Here is a 23,190-nt window from a genome sequence, read left to right on the forward strand (position 1 = left end):
ATTGAGTTCAGACTTGTGAATCCCTTAGAACTAGGTCTTGCACATTATAAGCTTTTAATAAATGTCAGCTACTCATTGCTATCATGATTTGCCTAGAACATGTTTTCTCCCATCACTAAAAGTCCAACCTTTTATTTTAAGATATATTTATTTATTTTAGAGAGAGAAAGAGAGCGAGCATGAGCAGGAGGGGCCAAGGGAGAGGGAGGGAGAATCTGGAGCAGACTCCACACTGAGCACAGAGCCTGATGTGGGGCTCGATCTCACAACCCTGAGATCACCACCTGAGCTGAAAGCAAGAGTCGGATCCTTAACTAACTGCGCCACCCAGGCGCCCCACTAAAAGTCAAACCTTACTCAACTGCCCACATGTCATAGGCTCTCAGTCTGTCAACTCCTCAAAATCTGGGCAATATCCCAAACTTCAGATTCTCTCTGTGTACTGACAGCTAACTAATGTGATCAGTTCTTCAGTTGAAGTGAATTGGTCCACGAGGATTAGTCTGTTTTCCTCAGACAGACTGATATCCATTTAGTCCATGGCAGACTAAAAGTGATCGTTGCGTTCAGTGATTTCAATTAAAGTGGATGAAAGGGAAACCACTTTTATAGAAGCCAGGGATTCTGGTTTGTGAGAAATAAGGAAATTAGCCCATGGTGATTCAGTTCCATACCTATACAGCCCAGAAAGACACAAATAAATAAAAAGATACCTGGTATCCATGGATTGGAAGGATTAATATCACTCATGTGTCCATACAACCCAGAGTGAACTGCAGATTCAGTGCTATCCCTATCAAAATTCCACTGGCAATTTTCACAGAAATAGAAAAAACGACCTAAAATGTGTTTAGAAACACAAAGACTCCAAATAGCCCAACCAATTTTGTGAAAGCAGAGCAAAAGTGGAGGCACCACACTTCCTTATTTCAAAATCTATTACAAAGTTATAGTAATCAAGACAGTATCATACTAACATAAAAATAGGTGCATAGACAAGTGGGAGAGAATAGGGAGCCAGAAATAAATCCACACTTAATGGCCAACTAATCTTTGACAAGGGTGCTATGAACACACAATGACAAAAAGACAATCTCTTCAATACACGGTGTTAGGATAACTGGACAGCCACATTCAAAAGAATGAGGGGAGCCTGGTGGCTCAGTCGGTTAAGGTCTGCCTTCAGCTCAGTTCATGATCCCAGGGTCCTGGGATCAAGTCCTACATCCAGCTCCCTGCTCAGCAGGGAGTCTACTTCTCCCTCTGCCTGCCACTCCCCCTGCTTGTTCTTTCTTTCTCTCTCTGTCATATAAGTAAATAAAATCTTAAAAAAAAAAGAATGAAACTGAACCCCTATGTTACGCCGCTCACAAAAATTAACTCAAAGTGGACTAAAGACTTACAGTGAAGATCTAAAACCATAAAACTCCTAGAAGAAAACATAGGGAAGTTTCCTTGACATTGGTCTTGCCACTGATTTTTCCAGATAAAACACCAAACGTACAGGCAATAAAAGCAAAAATCAGCAAATGGGACTAACTAAAAAGCTTCACCACAGCAAACGTAGCTATCAATATATTGAAAATGCAGCCTACAGAATGGGAAAAAATATTTGCAAACCATGTACCTGATAAGGGGTTATTAACCAAAATATATAAAAAAGCTCATACAATTCAATAGCAAAAAAGCAAGTAAATCAATTAAAAATGAGCAAAGGACAAGAATGCACATTTTTCCAAAGAAGACCTGCAAATGGCCAACAGGTACATGGAAAGATGCTCAACATCACTCATCATCAGGGAAATGCAAATCAAATCCACAATGGAATATTGCTTCACACTCGTTAGATGGCTATTATCAAAAACACAAGAAATAGATGTTGGCGAGGACGTTGAGAAAAGTGAATCCTTATGCACTGTAGGTGGAAATGTAAGTTAGTATAGCCCTTACAGAAAACAGTATAGACAAATTAAAATGGGAAAATTTAAAAGAACATAAAAAAGTCAAAAGAAAATAAGGAAATATAGTCATTTGCAACCTAGATGAAACTAGGGTACATTTATCTAAATGAAATAAGCCAGAGAAAGACAGATACTGTACTGAATCACTTGTACGTAGAATCCAGTATTTAAAAACCAATTTCATAGAAAAGGGGAATAGAATGGTGGTTAGCAGGGGCTGAAGGAGGAGGAAATGGGGAAATGTAGGTCAAGGTGTACAGACTACCATTTATGACATTTAATGTCTTACGATATCAATTATTCCTCAATGAAGTTGAAAATGAAAGAATGAGTGAAAAAATGGGTAAAATTTGTCGAGTTGTTTGAGAGACTCATTGAAATGATATATGTTTAAGCATCGTGCCTGGCCGATAGCAGGTACTCAGCAAGTGTTGTCTAGTGTTATTAACTGAGTTTATTTTAGATTCAAAACCTCAGCACTTGGTGCTTCAGATCTCCTGTTTACCAATTGCTTATCCTCTCCACCTCTCCCACCCCATGTTGTGCCCCTCGGCATTTATGTGCTCTGACCCATCTATCTTTTTTCTGGCCTATAGCATGCTTTGACCCTTTGCTTTTTACATGTTATCTGTAATAGTACGGATTGTTTGTATTGTCTGTCTGTCTGTCTTTCTTTTTTAGAGAGGGGAGGGAAGAGCAGAGGGAGAGAGAGAATCCCAAGCAGGCTCCACGGTCAGCACAGAGCCCAAGGTGGGCCTCCATCTCATGACCCTAGAACATGCCCTGAGCCGAAATCAAGAGTCGGATGCTTAACAGACTCAACCACCAAAGCACCCCTGGCTTCATTTCTTAAAAAAAGAACCTGAGGCTCAAAGGGACTAAGCACTCTGTTCCAAATGACCCAGCTGATGGGTGGTGGAACCAGCATTTGAACCCAGATCCGACCAGCCCATCTATTGTCAATGTTCTTTCTTCCGTGTAATTATTTCCCCTCTTTTCCAATGCCAACCTGAAAAGGTCAGTTCTGGAGAGCTGCATCCAGCCCATGTTCTGCTTGGCAAACCTTGTGACCTGGCATGGGGCCACGTACCCATGTACCCAGAAGAAGGGATACCTTCTTAAATTCACACAGTTACTGGAAGAGCTAATAGAAGTCTCCTGGGCTTTCTCTGATTGACATGCTTCACTTAGCATAATCCCCTCCAGTTCCATCCATGTCGATGCAAATGGTGGGTATTCATCCTTTCTGAATGCTGAATAATATTCCATTGTATATAAAATTAAATTAAATTAAATTAAAATAAAATAAAAAGTTAACAACAACAACAAAGAAGTCTCCTATGCTGTTATATGACAAGCACGCCCCCTCCAGGACCAATTTGGAATTACAGTCTACAAGTCCTGTTTGCCCAGCTGTAGGAAAGGGCGCTATATGGCTGCCTGGCCTGCATTACTATCCTCTCTTTTTCGGTTAGGCTGAAGAAGCAATTATCCATGCCTGGGTAAACGTAACGGTAGTTTGGTTGCATCGCTCCTGCATGCGTGTAGAGGTAGCGTGAAGCCAGAGGCCGCCATGCTACTGCACCCTATATTTGGAAACACCAACTGTCAGAGTAAAGAACAAGGGACCTTTATGGCAGATACGACCTCTTTCTTCACATCGTATTTTGATGGTTGGTCACATCTACGAACTGACCCTTCCCATCCACATTTTCTGCCAAGTGTGGATGATAAAGATATTGGTAATGAAAAAAAACAGTGTTCACTGATTAAAACCAGATGCTGCTTTCTACTCTTATTGCTTATTCTTGTGTTAATCTATTTAGATTATCACACTTGAGAACTTAGAATAGATGCAAACATTCCTTTACAAGGTAAGTTCAGGGGCACCCGGCTGGCTCAGTCACAAGAGCATGTGACTCTTGATCTCCAAGTTGTGAGTTTGAGCCCCATGTTGGGTGTAGAGGTTACTTAAAAATAAAATCTTTAGGGCGCCTGGGTGGCTCAGTCGGTTAAGCAGCCAACTCTTGATTTCAGCTCAGGTCATGATCTCAGGGTCGTGAGATTGAGTCCCATGTGGGGCTCCGCACTAGGTATACAGTCTGCTAAAGATTCTCTCTCTCTCTCTCCCTCTCCCCCCCCACTACCACTCACACATGTGCTTTCTCTCCCTCTCAAAAAAGAAAAACCATTTTTTTTAAGTTTTTAAAAATTAAAAAAAAATGTTTAATTAAAAAAAATTTTTTTAATCTTTTTAAAAAAGAAGAAGCTATTTTTTCTTTAAAAGTTCACTTGGTGGGGGCACCTGGGTGGCTCAGTCGGTGAAGCATCTGCCTTCGGCACAGGGCGTGATCCCAGGGTCCTGGGATCGAGCCCCGCATCAGGCTCCCTGCTCTGCTGGGAGCCTGCTTCTTCCTCTCCCACTTCCCCTGCTTGTGTTCCCTCTCTCGCTGGCTGTCTCTCTCTCTCTGTCAAATAAATAAATAAAATCTTAAAAAAAAAAGGTTCACTTTATGTGTCTGTGGCTACTAGTAATTATCATGTAGACGGTTACACAGGAAGGTTTACAATCTGATAAGTGGATTAAATAAATTACCTAGTATATTGTTCAAGTGTCCCAGTGATTGTGACAAAATGAATGAGAGGCCAGAATGAATTAGATAATGTCTGCCATGGTTAATTACTGCTTTCCAGACCTAAAGAAGTTGATTTGAACTAATTGAACACACTGTAGTCTCTTTCCTTCTCCCTCCCTCTCTCTGGCGGGGGGGGTGGTTATCTGAAGTCACAGTGTATCATAGATAACCTGAATATTCCATGGGATACCAAATATTCCATTAAACGAAGATGAATTTTGACCGTATAAAATAACCACTTTTCAAACTCAGAATTCAACCAACTATACCCAGCAGGAATTTACTGGCTCGAGTTTACCAAAGATATTCTGAGAGCTCGTCCTGCATCAGTACAATAAAAGTAAATGCTACTTGTATTGCTTTTTGGTTGTAATTGGCAGTTAATAAAGGATTCCAGGAGAAAGAGAAGCCAGTTTTGATTACTGTAAATAGATGTTTCCAAAAGGTTTAAGAATTTAAAAATATCTTTACAGGGGCGCCTGGATGGCTCAGTTCGTTAAATGTTTGACTTCAGCTCAGGTCATGATCTCAGGGTCCTGGGATCAAGCTACGAGGCACTGGGCTCGACAAGGAGTCCGCTTGTCTCTCTCCCCCTCCCTCTGCCCCTTCTGCTGATCATGCTCTCTCTCTCTCTCAAATAAATACATAAAATCTTTTTTAAAACATATTTTCATCTTTGTATCTAATTTAAGATTATAAAACTAGTTATTGTGAAACAAAGGCAAGACTCAGCATCTATGCACGGGAATTAGATATGAATTCGTGTTCTAATTTGAAGGGATTCCTCACATTCATAAGGTAAATGCAAGTCACTGGCAACATTGCCTGAAATTCCACTAGTAGAGACTGATTTTGTGGGGGTTAAACTTTTGCCTCTGGAAGAGTTTGCTAAAAGATTCTGGAATGATCATTCGCTAATTATAATTTGGGGAATGTTAACTAGGTTCTAGAAACTGCAGTAGGTGCCTTTTAAACATGACCTGTTATCTTCACAACAGTCCTACATACTGTATATTAATATTCCATTTCATAGTTGAGAAAGTTCCAGATAATAGCAATTAAATACTTTCTTAAGGTATAAGAGACAGAGTCTAGAATCGAACCAAGGTATCCCTGACTCCAAAGACTTACCAATTTCCTATGGGGACTAGTTTCTCGGTGGGGGGGGGCATTCCAAAAACACCCCAAGTAGAGGATCTTGGGAAAAGGCATCAAGAGGAGAGTTGGGAAGACCACCCAGGTGGGTTGGGGGAACCTAAGACAAAATTGAACAGGCCTCTCTGTTTCACCGAGGACTAGCATAGAGCACATACCACTGCTGTCCAGTGTCTGAATTACCACTCGCTTTCCACTCTTGACATCCACATCCATGAAAGTTGATGGTGTCTTACGTTGATCTTGCAGGCATTGTTTGGGGACAAGATGTTCCACCCTCATACAGTTTTTGACCAATTCATTGCCACCAAGGTGTGCAACCGGAAGCTATTTCGTCATATTTGCAGCAACTTCCTATTTACTTTGAGTGGATTTGATCCAAAAAACTTGAACATGGTATGTGTAAATAATCGGAGCCAAGAAAACAATTGTTTTGTTGGACAGAGGTGAAGAAAGCTTGTACTCAATGGCGTGGAAACCACATCTCAAGGGCTTTTTTTTTTGGTCTCCTGGATTGAAGTTACATGTTGGTGGTTTCCAACCAAACCTGGGGAGTCCACCTGCTTTAGTAGGAGGATCTGAGAAGAAGGCTTGGCCCCTGAACATTCTCACCAACTCTCACTGTTGGCCAAAGTGCCTCCATTGAAAAATCCTTCACTTACCTTAAGGCTATGAAATTTATCTTGCCGTGCCTAAACCCCATCTCAGACCTACTAAAGTAAAATCGCAGGGAGTAAGCTTGGACATCTGTATTTTTTAAACCAGTTTTCCACTTTCATAGGTGATTTGGAAATTGTCATTTTGTGAAGCACTTACTTCTTTAACCCAAAGGGATTAGGGAGAGCTTTCCAAAGATAGGTGCAGATTCACTGTTCAAGGGACACTGAGGAGGATAAGCTGGGTTTCCTGGTGAGTTCTCTCCAGATGAAATCCTTTTCTTCCTCAGTCACCACTAGCTGACCCACAGAGTGTCAGAGGGAGGAGGGGAAACTACCATTTACTCCCCAGCCAGAGAGGAGGTATCTTCGAAACCAGAAGCAGGACAAAGCTGAAAATGGTCTTCGAATATCTCACAGACTTCTGCCCAGAGCCTAGTCTCCCTCTGTTGGTGGAAGGCACTGATTAACACTCTTCTTGCTTTCAAGCAGGATTTCTAAAAAGTGGTTTATGGAAAGCATGCCTTAGTCACTGGCTTTTCACATTCCTTCCCTATGTTGGTCTCAGTTTACTGAAGTGAACGGTGCTTGTCCATCACTTAGATGGAAGCATATCTTGGAGGAAGAGCTAAGTAAGAAGACCTTTAAGCAAAGACAGTAGAGATCATTTCAAAAGCACCCTCTCAACATGGCCTAAGAGTTTGCTAAAGAAAGACTCCACAAAATTTCTCCCTCGAACATTCACTGAGGCCATAATTGTACATTTTTACAGTCAGATTGGCTTTTTTTTCACTGTTGGGAACCATCCTTTGGACTATTATAGTCTCTGCAAGGATGTTTATTTTAGGGGAGGATAGGCAGGGATGCATAAGTAGAGTTTGTGGAACTTTGAAGAAATACACATGTCCAGAGCTCACCCCTAGAGATTTGGATATTGATTCAATAGGTTGGGGTAGCTCATGAGGGGTTGTGTTTTTTTAAAAGCTCTAAGATACTTCTATGCTCACTTTGGTGGAAAAATATAACTATGCATGCTAAAAAAAATGCCATGGAAAATATGAAAAAAATCAAGTGTTTTTTTCTTAATCCAGAAAAAATCTAAATGTTAATGGAAGTTACAATACTGGATGGATTATGTTCCGCAAAGGGGAACATTTAGAATATTTACTACATTGTTAAAATCAGAAAGCAAACATTCAGCTGTTTTCTCAATGTCTTGTGCTAACAACTCTCTCGGAATGTCCTTTGGGACTTAACGCAGGGGGAGGAAGGTCACGGGGCTTTTATCCCTTGACCCCCTGGACTCTTGGACCTGTCTGAGGTGAGGCTGAGGAGAAAAGGTGTGTTAGCGTCTTTGACCAGTGGGATGCCCTCTGGACTTTATGAAGGGTGCGCAGGACAGACTAGAGCCAAGGGAGGAGAAAGTTCTTCAAGAGGGTATGGTACATGTTTATTCCTGAGAAAGAGAGAACGAATATTCACGGTCACCTGTGGTGTGGTCACATGATCAGCCTCCAGATGAGAAAAAATCTCTTTCCTTGGCAGAGTCGCTTGGATGTTTATTTGGCACAGAGCTCCGCGGGCACGTCTGTTCAGAACATGCTGCACTGGGCCCAGGTACGAGCTTCCTGTTCCTGAGATGAGGCCCACGTAGCTCTCCAAGACCCTGAGGAGCGCTCGCACAGAGCCCACCGCAGGGTTTTGCAGGCACCTGCTGCTGTCAGGTTGATGCTTCTGGAATCAGCATCAACTCACGTTGACTTCCTGCTCTCTCTTCTGTTCATCGTGTCCTCAGTAGTGTCTGATGTTTGGGCTTGGTTCCCACAGATTCTGACTGAACTCTCTGATTTTTGGAACCCTCCAAACTGCCTTTTCTAAGGAAAGCTTGTATTTCCTCTTTTTGGAAAATCATCAGTTCTAACAGAACTTTATATACCATGACACAGGCTATTCTAGAAAGATCTGTCATCCTCCTACTGGCAAGTGGGCCATTTCAGAGCATGGAAATCATGCTTTATTCTGTGAAAATATAAGTGTTAGAGAGGGACAACACTAGATTAATGGTTTCTGGTTTTCCCTCAGTTTAAACTTTTTGTGTGTGCTGCTGTATTACTCACGGTTCAGCAAGTCAGGTGTTCAACTGGTATAGCCTTCTGGGCCAAGTCTGTATGAATGTGTGTGTGTATGAGGGGGACAGGGAGGAGGAGAGAAAGGTCTTCCCAGAATTTTAATGTATCTGAGATCAGTAGGAATCTGCGCTTTCACCTCCACCCTAATAAACTTGCTCCATGCTTTAAGGTTGAGAAGCACTGCTGTAGATAGCCTGAAACACTAGTGGAGGATTTCTGGACTCCTTTGGAGAGTTCCACCTTCAGGAGATAAGCCTTCAAGTTTCTGCAGGAAGAAGGATGTTCAGGACTAGGGCCGCCTCCCGGTGAGGAGACAAATGGAGCCAGTGATGGGCATGGCCCTCCAGGTGACGCGACTTCAATTTCACGTTTCCTGAGCGCTTACGGTGTGTTCTTGCTACTCATACATGTGATTTCATTCAGTCTCACTGAATGCTTATAACCATCTTTCCATGGAGGCATTGAGACTCCCATTCTCCAAATGTCCTTGCCAGTCACTTACGCATGTCCCAGATGACTGCTCTTCAAAAGATCTCTTCTCCTGTGACAGAAGGTCCTCTTCAGGACAGAAAGAAGTCAGGAGGATGGGGGTGGGGGTGGGGATGGGGGATGAGATAAAATACGTGGTCATAAGTCCTGCAGACAGCTAAGGCAGGGGAGAGGAGGATGATGATAGTGGTAATTTTGAGCTTTCCTAGGTGTTACACACTTTATATGCATTACCCTATTTATTTATTTTATTTTTTTGCATTACCCTATTGAATCTTCACAACCCTAGGAAGAGAATGTTGTCATTCCCTTTTCACGGATGAGAATTAGAGAAGATAAATAACTTGGCGTGGATCACAGATGCAGTAATCCTTTAAGCCTGGCTTCAAACCAGCTCTGTTTGCTGCTACAACCCAAGGACCTAACTAGTCCATGTTATTGCTTCTCATTGTCAAAAACCTGCAGCATCCCAACAGCAGCAGACTACTGCCTCTATCCTTAGAAATCACGATTGGAATAAGTTTAAACTAAAAATCAGGAATAAATCAATGCAGGTGAAAAAAAAATCTGAAATTCAAGTTAAGAAAAAAACCCTTGGAGGAGCCTGAGAATCATTTCATGAATTGCTTGAGGTGAATGTGAGTGCTATCTGCTTCCCCGATCCCACTTGGGTGGCAAATCAGGGAAGAAGGAACCCCTAGGTTAGAGGCTTATAAGTGTTTCCATTCTAATAGCTGAAGTCTAAGCAATAAAATGCAAAAATGGGCCTGCGTGGTGTCTCCAATGCTGAGCTTGTGACCACATTACTGATGACATGGAGGGTGCCTGGCCCTGTGGGTGGGAGACAGCAGCACCGTACCTCACAGGGAAAGCACTGAGTGCTCTGTGTTCCTTTCAATAGCAACAGAAATGTTTAAGAATTAGGAATACGGTTGTCATATCCTAGACCACCCGACAAGGGTAACATACAAAGCTGGTTGTACATTAAAATGTAGTCACTTTGCAATGTAGGAGGAAGTACAGCTGGTGCCTTTTTTTTTTAAAGATTTTATTTATTTATTTGAGAGAGAGAGTGTGTGCACAGCAGGGGAGGGATGGAGGGAGAGGGAGAAGCAGACTCCTTGCAGAGCAGGGAGCCCGACGTGGGGCTCGATCCCAGGACCCCGAGATCATAAAGGTAGATGTTTAACCCACTGAGCCACCCAGGCACCCCTAGCTGGTGCCTTTTAAAAATACATTAAAATTCCTGAAGCTAAGATATTCAAGAATCATTCCATCCAGCGTCCTTGTAACCATTGCTACATACAGCATTAGAATATGTAAGGACATTGCTGTCTGAGGATTTTCACCAGAGAAGTATGGGGGGCGGTTAAAAGACTGTCAGTTCTGTGAATTAGCATATCAATATTCATCATTTCTATTATCCGGCTTATTCATCTTTGTTGGGTTTTAGCTCTTGTGCCAAAACGAGTGGGATGTGATGTCATCCTCTTTGCCTATTTTCTGTTTATTGTCTCTAAATGTACGTTGTTTTCTTACATCACTGTAACGCGTTTTTGTTTGTATTTTATTACAGGCTGCTAATTCTGGTCTGTTCCAAGCTTTTGACTGGGGAAACCCTGATCAGAACATGATGCACTTTCACCAGGTATGGAGATGGCGATAATCAACAGCGGCACCTGCAAGCGAACGAGTGAAGTCGTATCCGCTCATTAGGCACCAAGACTGTGCCGGGTACTTTGTATCGATCGGATGCTACTTACTGGTTTCTTGCATGTTCCATATCATTACTTTTGCTCCTCACGAGGCCCTTGCAAGGCAAATAGGATTGTCTGCATTTTGCAGAGGCTCAGAGAGGTTATGTAAATTGTCAAAATTATTTAACTAATAATGGACCAGAGCATGACCCAGGGGTTCCTGGATTTTATATCCATTCTTCTTCCACTGCACTTATTTCTTCACAAAAAGTGGAAACTCTCAGCACTTTGGGACCATTCTTTGGGATGCCAGGTACTACTCATTTTTTAAAAAACAATATATGGATCATTAAAGAAATACCAGACAGAAATATCACTCTTAGGAAGAAGTACTGTTATCTGCCAGAAAACGGTGTGTCAAGATATTTTTTTTTTTTTTTTTTTTTTAAATTTTTTATTTATTTATTTGACAGAGATAGAGACAGCCAGCGAGAGAGGGAGCATAAGCAGGGGGAGTGGGAGAGGAAGAAGCAGGCTCATAGCAGAGGAGCCTGATGTGGGGCTCGATCCCGTAACGCCGGGATCACGCCCTGAGCCGAAGACAGACGCCCAACCACTGTGCCACCCAGGCGCCCCAAGATATTTCTTGAAACAATCTCTGAAAACTTTTGGAGCCAAAGTTCTATATTAAATGACGATACGTGGTGTTCTATTTGTTGTTATTTTTTTTCCAGAATTTATAAGGAAATCCATACATGGTTTTGGCTTCATTGCTGATCGACTGAGCTCAAATTAAACAAATAGTCATCAAAGATACATGAGTTTCTCAAATCAGAGACACGGAAAAATTTGAATTTTTTTAAAAAGCACATTTTCAGTGCTACCCTAACTGCAGTAGTGCAAATGCATACTTTCGGCTGGTGTGAAAAATCCGATTTTTCTCCCGAACCTCTCTAGTTTTCTCCTAAACTGCTAGCCACACACAGACTCACCCACTGTCCAAGTACGAGTTACTCTGTAATTAACCAATTCCTCCTCCTAGCAAGAGTAGATAGTTGCTAGAAGGAAAGTGTCTTGGATGGTGAGCTAATCTGTGGGACTCAGATATCAACTTGGCTGAGAGCTGAGTCACAGGGCTTAGCTTTACCATTGTGCTTGCAGATCCTCAGAAGACGGGGGTGATTCAAGTTCCTTTACTAATCTTTTGCTTGGGATCTTGGAGGGAATCATGGAAAATCCCAAACAAACTGAGGGTGAACAACATGCATGTGTAAAAAGCAATTGCTTTTGTCACAAGCATCAGTAACAGCCATAAATTAAACAGGCGTAATTATCAATGTGATCACTAATCCTTTATAACTACAAAAGTAAAAAAGAATTTCTTGGCCCAAAGCCAACATGTCTTATTTGCACCCTGGTTTTCATTTTGCTTTGCCATCTTCTGGGCCCCCTTTCATCCTTCATGGGGTCCTAAATCATTGCAGAGGGGCTCCACTCTGTTGCCATAAAGCTTGCTAATATGTCTGCGCTGTGCTGTCTCTCTATTCTTTACCTCTCTCCATCTTGCATCTGAGTACTTACGCTTTGTATGATCCCACTGAGAAAACCACGGAGTCAGGAAAAGCATGCCTCTTCTTGCGTCTGCGGTTCCTTGTCTTTGGGGCACTGCACGGGCTCCCCTGAGCCCTTCTGCTCGCATGCACTACTGGTGAGCGCCGACCTGCACTCACTAGCTTCTCTGCCTTTCTCCCTGCCTCTTGTAGCTACACCTTCTCATTGACCACGTGCTCCTGAGCCCAAGGCCACGGTCTCCCAGCAGCGTAGGGTACGCGGGATATGAGTCAGATATTTAGTAATGCAAAGACCCAGACACCAACCCATCGACTGCCAGCGACTTCTGCAATGACAGCCTGAATACCGCCCTGCTCAGAGAACTCGAGGTGCTCAGTCGCCAAGTCAGGGAGGTTACAGGTTCCGAAGGATTTGCACCTTTGTGCATATAAACTTTTCTTCCTAATCTTGCTGCCAAAACTAATGATGGTGTATTTTCTGTTTTAAAGATGTACTTATTTATGTTTAGAGAGAGAGAGAGAGAGAGCACAGGCGGGAGGGGCAGAGAGAGAGGGAAAGAATCTCTGAGCACGGAGCCCGATGCAGGGCCTCGATCTCACAACCCCAAGATGACGATCTGAGCCAAAACCAAGAGTTGGCTGCTCCCCACTGTGCCACCCAGGCCGCAGCAGTGGCGTATGAGTCTGCGCAGGCTGCCATTAAAATACCACAGACTGAGTGGCTTAAACAACAGAAATTTATTTCTCACAGTCCCGGAAGCTGGAGGTCCACGGTCAGGTGCGGGCAGGTGGGGTTCTGGTGAGGACCCTCTTCCTGGCTTGCCAAGGGCCGCCTGCTTGCCACGCGCTCACATAGCCTTTCCTCTGTGCTTGTGCTTGGAGAGAGATCTCTCTCTTCCCCTTCCTAGAAGGCTGCCAGTCCTACTACATTAGGACCCAGCCCTCATGATCCCATTTAACCTTAATTCCCTCATAAAAGCCTTATCTCCAAATACAATCAAAGTAGGGGTTAGGGTTTCCATATACGAATTTTGAGAAAATGCAATTCAGTCCACAGACTATGTTGGCAGTCCATAATCTTCCAGTGGCAGATAGCAGAAGACAACTCTATTTTACGTTTAAAAAATATATACAGCTTTACTGAGCTAAAAAGTGGTAAATTCGCCGTAGGTGGGAACTCAAACACTGTCCTCCAGGCTCTCCCGCTCCCTCAATCCCTCCCTCTCTCTCCCATTTCTGCTTGCGTGTGCTCTTTCCCTTCTCAGGCTATTTTAAAAATAGTGGTAAGATGATGGCTGGATGTCCTTAGCTCATAGCGTTCCTTTAACTGCAAAGAAAGAAAAAAACAGTATTTTTCTCATTCACTCTGGCCAAAGGTTCCAGAGAGAACTCTGGCCTGGTTTTAGCCATGAGCCCATCTCTCATCCATCCTGTCATGGAGGCCAGAGGATGAAGGACTGACTGGCCAGGCCTGGTCATCCCAGACCGCTGAGGAGCTGGGGGTGGGATTTGTTGGATCCATGTGAGAAAGGCTATATGACCAGAGAGAAGGGGCAGGAGATTAATACCACAGCCGCCCTTCTCTGGAACAGGCTGGCTCCTTCCTAACTTCATATTTCAAATGTTTTCATCCGCTGGTCTCAACACTCCCCAAAGAGCCCGCTCAAGGGACAGGAATCCCCCTAGACCAGATTTCTGCATTTGGGAAGAAGTATTTCCATTTATCCAATACATAAACACATCCATTTTTTTGGGAAAGGACATACCCTCCACGCAAGTGTGACTAGAAGGATGGTCCCCATAGGAATAAGAGCCCCATTCCCCTAGGATTCTTTCCTATTTTCCCCCTAAGTGCAAATCAGGGTTTTCTGTTTGTTTGTTCTCAATTCAAATTATTGCATGAAAGTGCTCTTAATTACTTTTAACATTTTAATGTTTATATATCACTAAGTGTATTCTTACTGCACACTTTGAGCATTTGAAGAACTTGCTTAACAATTAATAGTGAATGTTACTTCCGTAAGGTGGTTTTCTGTAAAAACTCTGTTTTCTTCTCTCTCTCTTTACGTGTCATTAGCGAACGCCTCCCATATACGATGTTACTAAGATGGCAGTGCCGACGGCTGTGTGGAGCGGAGGACAGGACCGCGTGGCTGACCTTAAGGACATTGAAAATTTACTCCCTAAAATTACCAGGCTTATTTATTACAAGTTTATCCCACACTACAATCATGTGGATTTCTACCTTGGACAGGATGCACCCCAGGAAGTTTACCAAGACCTTATTAGACTGATGGATGAGTGTTTGCAAAATTAAACGCATTTTCCTTTCTCTAAGCAAGGGGATTTTCAAAATAATAGTGTGGCGGACAAAACCTAAGGTGACCCGTCCAGTGATTTTCACCTCCTAGTGTCCACGTGTTGGTGTAATCCTCTCCCCTGAGCGCGGGAGGGCCCTGAGACTTGTTTCTGGCCGACAGAATCGGCAAGAGTAATGGTGCCACAGCCTTGGTTAGATCATGCTTATGGCGAAGGTGATGGGACATCACTTCCTGATTGCATTATATTATATGAGACCCCTTCTAAGTAGACTGGGGAAGAGATTGCCCTTGTGGGCTCGATGAAGTAAACAGGTGCGTGGAGGAAGTCTACACGGCAAGGAACCGTGTGTGACTTCTGGGATCTGTAGGGGGCCTCCAGCCGACAACCAGCCAACAATGGGATTCTCAGTCATAACCGCTGCGACATGAATTACTTCCAGATCCTGGATGAGCTTGGAAGCCCACTGTTCCCCATGGAAGCCTCCCGCTGAGAAAGCAGGCTGGCCACACCTCAACTGCAGCCCGGGGAGCCTCTGAGCGGAGGGAGTGGCTGCACCATGTCCAGACTGCTGACCCACAGCAAGAGTGAGAAAATAAATGTAAATTGTTTTAAACCACCACGTTTCTGGTAATTTCTCATCAGCAACAGGAAACTACTATTAAGAGTAGTAACGAACCATTATTATCATCATTATTATTATTATTAGTCTCTTTAGTTAAAAGCTTGACTGCTCCTTATTACCTTTATTTCCTTATTTCTCTTGTTTGGATGAACTTCCTTAAACATTTTTTGTTTTGTAGATCTGCTAGCGATCGATTCGCAGTGTTTGTCTGAAAAAGTCTTTGTTTTGCCATCACCTAAGGTTGAATTATATTCCATTATATGTATGTATAAAGTCGATCTTCTCTATCCATTCATCCATCAATGGGCATTTAGGCGGTTTCCATTTCTTGGCCATTGCAAATAATGTCGAGATGAGCATGGAATTAAGCGTATCTTTTCAAGATCCTAATTTCAATTCTTTGGAATATATACCCAGGAGTGGGACTGCTGGATCTGGTACGGTTCTGCTCTTAATTTTTTGAAAAGCTTCCGTACCATTTTCTACAGTGGCTGCACCATTTTATATTCCCACCAACAGTGGGTAATGGTTCAATTTCTCTACATCCACGCCAACACTTCTCTTTTGTCTTTTGTTTTAATAGTAGTAGTATTGTTGTTACAGCCATCCCAGCAGGTGCGAGGGGTATCTCATCGTGGTTCTGATTTGCATTCCCCTGATGGTCAGTGATGAATGGGGAAGATACACAGCCCTGGGACCTGTCCCCCAGGACAGAGGAAGAGGAGTGGCGTGTGCACATCCTTAGAAAAAGTTTTGAGAGGCCCCCAGAATCTCCAGCCGGGCTGATCGGTGAAGAAGGTATTTTGCCTTCATTTCTAAATTTTTTTTTTCTGATAAGAGAATCTTGGATTGGCATGCTTTCTATTTTGTTATCCTTACAGTGTTTTTTTTTTTAAGATTTTATTTATTTATCTTAGGGAAAGAGAGAGAGAGCAGGCATGTGCAAATGAGGGGAGGGACAGAGGGAGAGGGAGACAGAGACTCTCAAGCAGACTCTGCACTGAACAAGGAGCCTGACACAGGGCTCCATCCCAGGACCCTGAGATCATGACTTGAGCCAAACCCAAGAGTCAGATGCTTAACCAACCGGCTCATCCAGGCACCCCTCTTGCGATGCTTTTAAGTGCTGTTCATTACCTTCTGGCATGTAGTTTCTGGTAAGTATGTGAGTTCTTATATTCCTTCTTTGTACTTATTGTACATTTTTTTTTCTTTGCTCTAAGATTCTCTTTTCATCAATGGATTTTTAACAATTTGATTTCATTGAGGCTTGGGGTGTTTTGGTTGTGTATCCTGCTTGGAATTCAATGAGCTTCTTGAATCTGTGGACTTACAGTTTTCATCAAATTTATAAAAATTTAGTTCATTATTTCTCCAAATATCCTTTTTTCCCCCTCCAAACATCTTTTGTAACTTCCCATCCCCTGGGTCTCTAATTTATATGTTAGACCACTTGCTATTGACCCACAAGTCCTTAAAGCTGTGCATTTTTCCCAGTGTTTTCCCTCTGTGTGCTTCCTTTTAGATACTGTCCATTGTGTGTGTTCATATTCACAAACTTTTTCTTACATGGTGTCTAGTCTGCTGGAATCCTATCTGGCGCATTTTCAATTTTGGAGACTGTATTCTTCATCTTTCGATATTCCATTTAGTTCTCTTTTATATCTTCAATTTTTCCCCTTATTTTATGTTTTCCTTTAAATCCTTGAACACTCAGCGTCCTTCAGGACCTATTGTAACATACTTTCTGTTTATGCAATTACCTTTCTCATTTATGAGTTCGTTCTATAGGTTGATTCTCTCCTGGTTGTGGGTTATGTTTTCCTGCTTTGTTGCATGCTTAGTAATGTTTCTATTGGATGCCAAACTTTGAATTTTGCATTGCTGCGTGCCAAGTTTTATTGTATTCCTTTAAACAGGGTTGGAAATGTTTTTGGCAGTCACTTTGTTTGCCTGAAGCTAAGTCTGATTGCTTTGAGACTTGTTTGTTTTGGTTTTGGTTTCTGGCCTCCCTAAGGGCCGGTCTAGACTGATCTCTCCTCCAAGGAAGCTCTGGCTGGCTATGAGGTGTGCACTTTCGGAAGTCTCTCCTGAATGTCCCAGTGTGTTCGGAAAGGCCTCTCCATGCCGGCTGGTGGGAATTCCAATGCATCCCTACGTACACTATGTACACTCTAGGGATTGTTTTGCTTGTAGTTTCCTGGCAATTGTTCTTTCTCTGAAAGTTTCACTCCGTCCGCTCCGGTGATATTTTACCTTTTGCAAGGACACGTTATTATTTAGCCAAAAGCTCAAGGGGGTGCCTCTCCGTATTTCAGAAGCCCTGCCTCTGTGTGCTCTTCTTTCTCTGGTGTTCTCACAGATTTTATCGTCCTCATGTTCCCCAAATTCCAGTCTCTGCCTTCGTAAATTATATAAACCACTGAGCTTGCTTTTTTCTTTCCTTTCTCTCCTTTTTTTCCTGTCCTTTCCCTTTCTTTCTTTTTTCTTTCTTCTTTCTTTCTCCCCCCTCTCTCTTTTCTTCTTTCTTTCTTTCTTTCTTTCTTTCTTTCTTTCTTTCTTTCTTTCTTTCTTTTTTGCTACAAAAAGCTTGTCCTGTTTCCATGTGGTCCATGGCTTGGGAGAGGGCTCCAGAGTGTCTGAAAGGCTACCTTGGGAGAGGCTCGGGCAGAACCCAGGCACCAGGGGGATGCCAGGAGGAACCCTCAACAGCTCCTCGGCTCCAGAGGCTCCTAGCTAAGCTTAGGGTGAGCCTTTTGAAGAGACTGGGGGCCAGCCAGCCTGTGGCAGTGAGTCCGGTGCTCACCCATTGTCGTGATGAGTTTTCCCTCCTCACCTGGGAAGTGCTTCTCCAGGAAGTGCCGGTGATGGGGGTCTGGGTGAGCAGAACCCAGGGCACGCAGATCCAAAAAGGCCTGGTTCAGGTTCTTCTCCAGAACCAGTGGCTTCCCTGGCATCTGTGGTTTTACCTCACTCCCACCGAGCTTTCTTTGGGTTTCTCTACCTTTGCTGTGATCTAGAAATGATCAGTAGGCAGAGCGTTCAGGTTTGCTTAGAGAACACCTCATCCATTTCCTTCCTCGCAGCGATCACAGTCCTGGGCAGCCTGATTTCCAATGTCCGACAACTGTGGCTTATTCCTTTGCCTCCAATGTTCTAGTTTTGATGGTAGGGTGGTAAGTTCAGACCCTATTGTCGTCTTATGGCTAGAAGCAAAAGTCAAAATTCTTACAGATTATATCACTGTGCTAATGCAGAGCTAGTGTCACTCGACATAAAGAAAGTAACTAAAATAAACGTAACTATTAACAATTTTAAAGTTCCTCTATGTCCTACCTAAAATTGTCTCTTACGCATCGTATGTTTAAGTGGCATGCCCAAGGTGTATGAGTTAGTGAGTAAGCTAGGATTGGAACTGTATTTTCAGAACGCTGAGCCAATATAGTATTTCTACTACATCAGTTTTTCTCTACAAAAGCTTTGTTCCTGGGGCGCCTGGGTGGCTCAGTTGGTTAAGCGTCTGCCTTCGGCTCAGGTCATGATCCCAGGGTCCTGGGATCCAGTCCCACATCACGCTCCCTGCTCAGCAGGGAGTCTGCTTCTCCCTCTCCTTCTGCCTGCTGCTCTCCCTGCTCCTGCTCTCTCTCTCTCTCACTCAAATAAACAAATAAAATCTTTTTTAAAAAGTTTTATTGCTTTCTCCTTAATATCTTTAATTATGAGTTTTTGCACTGATTCTTCTTCCCTGTTCCTCCTTCCAAGGGTGTTTTCACCATGAAACACCATTATTCCAGAATTTACCATGACTCTGCTGCTATTTATTTTCTTCCACCAAGCCCTAACTTTCCTAGCTATATTCCAAAGTTCCACATAACCTGATTTCACTTGTTTTTCTAGATATATCTGCCTCTGCTTCCCTAACCAGATGCCCATCTTTCATTCGAACGAGGTTTATACAACTAAGTCTTCCCACACAACTTCCTCATTCTCCTCAACACGATCTGCCCACGCTGTTTGCCTTAAACCAAATGGAATTCAATTAAAATTAAGTCACAACATTGCATTTCCTAATCAGGTTGGATTTTCTGGCCTTTAGTGATGTCTCTTAAAAATACTCTTTAAATTTATAATTTATTTTAATAATAAATTTAATAATTTATTATTTAAATTAATAATAAATTATTAAATTTATTTATTGAATTAATTATTAAATTTATTTAATTAAATAATAAATTATTTAATTGAATTAATTAAAATTATTTAATTGATTTAATTAAACAATAAATCATTTAATTGATTTAATTAAATAATAAATCATTTAATTGATTTAATTAAATAATAAATCACTTAATTGATTTAATTAAATAATGAATTATTTATAGATTATATATAAATTATTTATAAATTTATAATTTATTTAAATTTATAATTTATCCTGGAAGCCTCAAGGTATATCACTATCACTCTCATTGATCACATAAATGTAATATTTTTAGTTTGATTTTGTATTGTGTGTTCAGGAATCTGAACATTGGCAGCTTCCGGAGGGGAGAAAATTTTAACACGGAACCACTTTTCAGTTCCACCATAAGCCTACTTTGTGCAGGACTGGGGAGCTCAGAGTTCTCCTTCTAGGGGTGTCTTTGTGATCCCTGACAAAGAAATTTTCAAACAACTCCTCAGAGTTACAAGCCATTCATTTAAATAAATTTACTCTGAAGGGCACCTGGGTGGCTCGGTCGGTTAAGGGTGCAGCTTTTGGTTTTGGTTCAATTCATGATCTCAGGGTCATGAGATCGAGCCCTGCGCCAGGCTCTGCAATGAGTGTACAGTCTGCTTGAGATTCTCCCTCTCCCTTCCCTGCTCATGCCCTCTATAAATAAATCAATAAATCAATAAATCAATAAATCAAATATTTTTAAAAATTTGCTCTGTACCTCTTATGTGTTAGAGGCTGGAGACTGGGCGTTAAACAAGGAAAATGTGGTCGTCATATTATGACTTACACTGAGTTTAAAATACACTGGGGAATTTCAACCTAATGAGGGTAGTAATAAAAATAGCCGACATTATTCAGCACTTACTAACTTCTTGGGCATTTACCAAAGGCATGGCCTGAGCCACGTGTCCCTGCCCATATCTCTGTGATAAAGGGACTATGTTCTTTTAAAGACCACAGATTCTCAGAAGACTTGCACACTAGCTCAGGCCAATTAGAAGCAAATCTGAGTCCTAAGCCCAGAGTTCTCCGAATCCAGATTCCAGCTCTCATCACTTCCTTGTGTTGTCTCCTTAAAGACACAGACGAGGAAGCCCAGGTGAGACTGTCTGGTCAGGGAGGCTCCTGTCTGTTAGGGGATTCCTGGAGCTTTGCACAGTGGGCAAGGCCAGAACTTCACGCAGATTTCAACAAAACAGAGAAACTGAAGTGAAATCCGTGTCACTAGAACCACAGAGAGGGAGCAGCTGAACCAGCAACGGGGGCAGGGGTGAAGTGGGCAGGGTCAGGACGGAGCAGGCGCGTCCGAGAGTATGTGAAACAGGACACCCAAGTTCTGAGTCAAAACCAGCCCGGTGGAGAGGAGGGCCAGGTTCGCCAGCCCGGCTGGTATCCATCTGACAAATCTGTTGACAGGTGTCACAGCCACAACACATCAGGGTAACAGCCGGGAGTCATCCACTTGACCCCACGCAACCCAATTCCCGTCAGGGAAGCCCTGCCCTGCCCCGTTGGAGAATTACCCAACCCTCAACAAAACACTGCTCCCTCTCTGGTTAGGGGACTGGAAAATCTGAGAGGTTGCCATCCTCTGCAAGAGCAAGCCTTTCTTTTTTCTTCACCTGAGCTTTCTTATCTGAGGCTAAACCCTTTCCCACCTTCGGGCTTCCCTCTTCCAGCCCCCTCTTTCAAGGCTGGGGGCGCCTGTGCCTCCCACCCACCTGTATGCTGTCAGATGGACGCAGTGGGTTTAGTGAAATGAACCAGTTCCCAGCCCTTCCTTTCAAGGACATCGTGGGTACAGCCCGTGGTGACAAAGATCATCATAACAAAAAAGTCACCCTTCTTTCTGTGACACCTGAAGTTCTTTTCAAAGTAGACCGATCGTGGGGAGCATGGAGTAATATAAAGGATTATCGAATCTATGTGTTGTACCCCCGAAACTCATATAACATTGCATGATGATTAGACTTCAATAATAAGGAAATAATAAAATAAAAGACAGTTTAAAGTGTTTTCACAGGCATAACCACCTTTTCTCTTGACTGAGCAGGAACCTGGAATTGCTGTGGAAACAGTCCTCACGTTTGCATTAGACAACAGAAGTTCAGAGCTCGCACCACTATTTATTAGCTGTGTGACCCTGGAAAAGTCATTTCTCATTGATTCTAGCTACTTCCTTTTTTTTTTTTTCCCCAAAACGGAGACCCTCATTCCTGCCTCACGCGTACATTGCCATGAAGAGAAGCACGTTTGTAGAATACAAGACTTCATCACGTGCCCTGAAGTCTTCAGTTTTGGTTCCTAGGCCACTGCTAGCTTTATATCATAGACAAGTTAAGTAATCACCCTAACCCACATTTTTGCTACCTGTAAAATGGGAATATTGTTAATTCCTCTGTTATTGAGATGTTGTGAGGTAATAATGCAAAAGACTTGAACACAATGCCAGGTCCATAGAAAGGGGTTAGTAGATATTATTATTTATAAAGCGCTGGGCACACATAATGGCTTCATATTTCCAGTCATGACCTATATGCCATATGGAAAAAGAGAATTCTTAATTCACATAGGAATTAGGTATACCAAGACACAAAATGGCACATGCGAAGTCATACTTAATCACAAGACCTGTTTCCTTGCCCTCTGGAGAGTTGGACATATTTATCTGAGTAACATTATAAAAGTCATCTCTACTTATTTTTTTGAGATACTTAACGCTGGCCAAGCACTATGCTCAGTGATTATGTGGGTCTCTCATTGGATTCTCACCTTAGCCCTGAAGATGGACTCCATGCTTCCTCCATTTTACAGATAAGAAGATGGAATGTTTGAAAAGCTAATAACTTCCTGAGGTGATGGAGTCATTTTTTTGGAGGGCAGGGGGGTAAACCCAAAGCTGTCTATCAGTACAAGAGTCAGTACTGTCTCATCGTGCAGTATTGCCAGCATGATAGTACTTGTCAATCGTTGATTCCCCTTTTACTCACCTGGTCAATTAAATCCTCTCTGCTATTTTGTCTGAGGGTGTACTCTCCGGTGCTATGGGGGAGAAGAGGGAGAGGGACTGAGTGTGTACACGGGGATTAATCTCATTGAGTCCCTGCTATGTGACAAATACTGAACAAGACACACATTATCTCCCTTCATCCTTTCGATAGTTTATGACTTGGATATTAGTATACCCACTTTACACATGAACAGTACCAGAAATAATTAACTAAGGTACCCAAAGTCAGATAACAGATAACTAGGTGGTACTCTAATTCCCAAGAGTATGTCCACATGCGTTCAAGGTGTGGATATATAACCGTGTGTACATAGAAGTTGATAGCGTATCTTAACAGACACAAAGCACAAAGTGTTATTGAACCTCAAAGAAAGGAAAGATCACAGAAGGCTAAGTATAGAGAAGACCTCCCAGAGGAGGAAAGGAATGGCCTGAGTTGTAAAGGAAGCCTTGGGGTTATCTGCAGAAAGAAGAAGGGACAGAGAATATAGAGACTAATTTGGTCTCCAAATGAACTTGGGCAGGAGTCCAGCATCTAATGGCAGTGGACGTGTCTCATTTATGATTGCACAAAACCAGTCAACAATAAATAGTTGCTGAATGGCTAAGAGTGTCCTCTCTGTCCTCCAGCACTGGGTTAGGTCCTGTAGGACCTGGGGTACTTTCAAGACATATAATTAATATATTTTGGCCAAGACTCATTTCTCAAGAATTTCTTGTCAT

General features: G+C 42.6%; 1 protein-coding gene across 1 annotated transcript in view; it reads left to right on the forward strand.

Moving 5' to 3' along the window:
* The window catches only part of LIPK (lipase family member K), a 52,774-nt gene extending 37,550 nt beyond the window's left edge, over positions 1-15,224 (forward strand). The window contains exons 7-10 of the mRNA XM_019794315.2: positions 6,002-6,148; positions 7,954-8,025; positions 10,603-10,674; positions 14,372-15,224. Of these exons, the coding sequence (XP_019649874.2) occupies positions 6,002-6,148; positions 7,954-8,025; positions 10,603-10,674; positions 14,372-14,611 (531 nt within the window). The 3' untranslated portion in view covers positions 14,612-15,224. The remainder of the gene's footprint in view (positions 1-6,001; positions 6,149-7,953; positions 8,026-10,602; positions 10,675-14,371) is intronic.
* The last annotated feature ends 7,966 nt before the right edge of the window (positions 15,225-23,190 follow it).

The sequence above is a fragment of the Ailuropoda melanoleuca genome, chromosome 6, assembly GCF_002007445.2.
Source record: "Ailuropoda melanoleuca isolate Jingjing chromosome 6, ASM200744v2, whole genome shotgun sequence".
In the NCBI taxonomy this organism is placed as follows: Eukaryota; Metazoa; Chordata; class Mammalia; order Carnivora; family Ursidae; genus Ailuropoda; species Ailuropoda melanoleuca.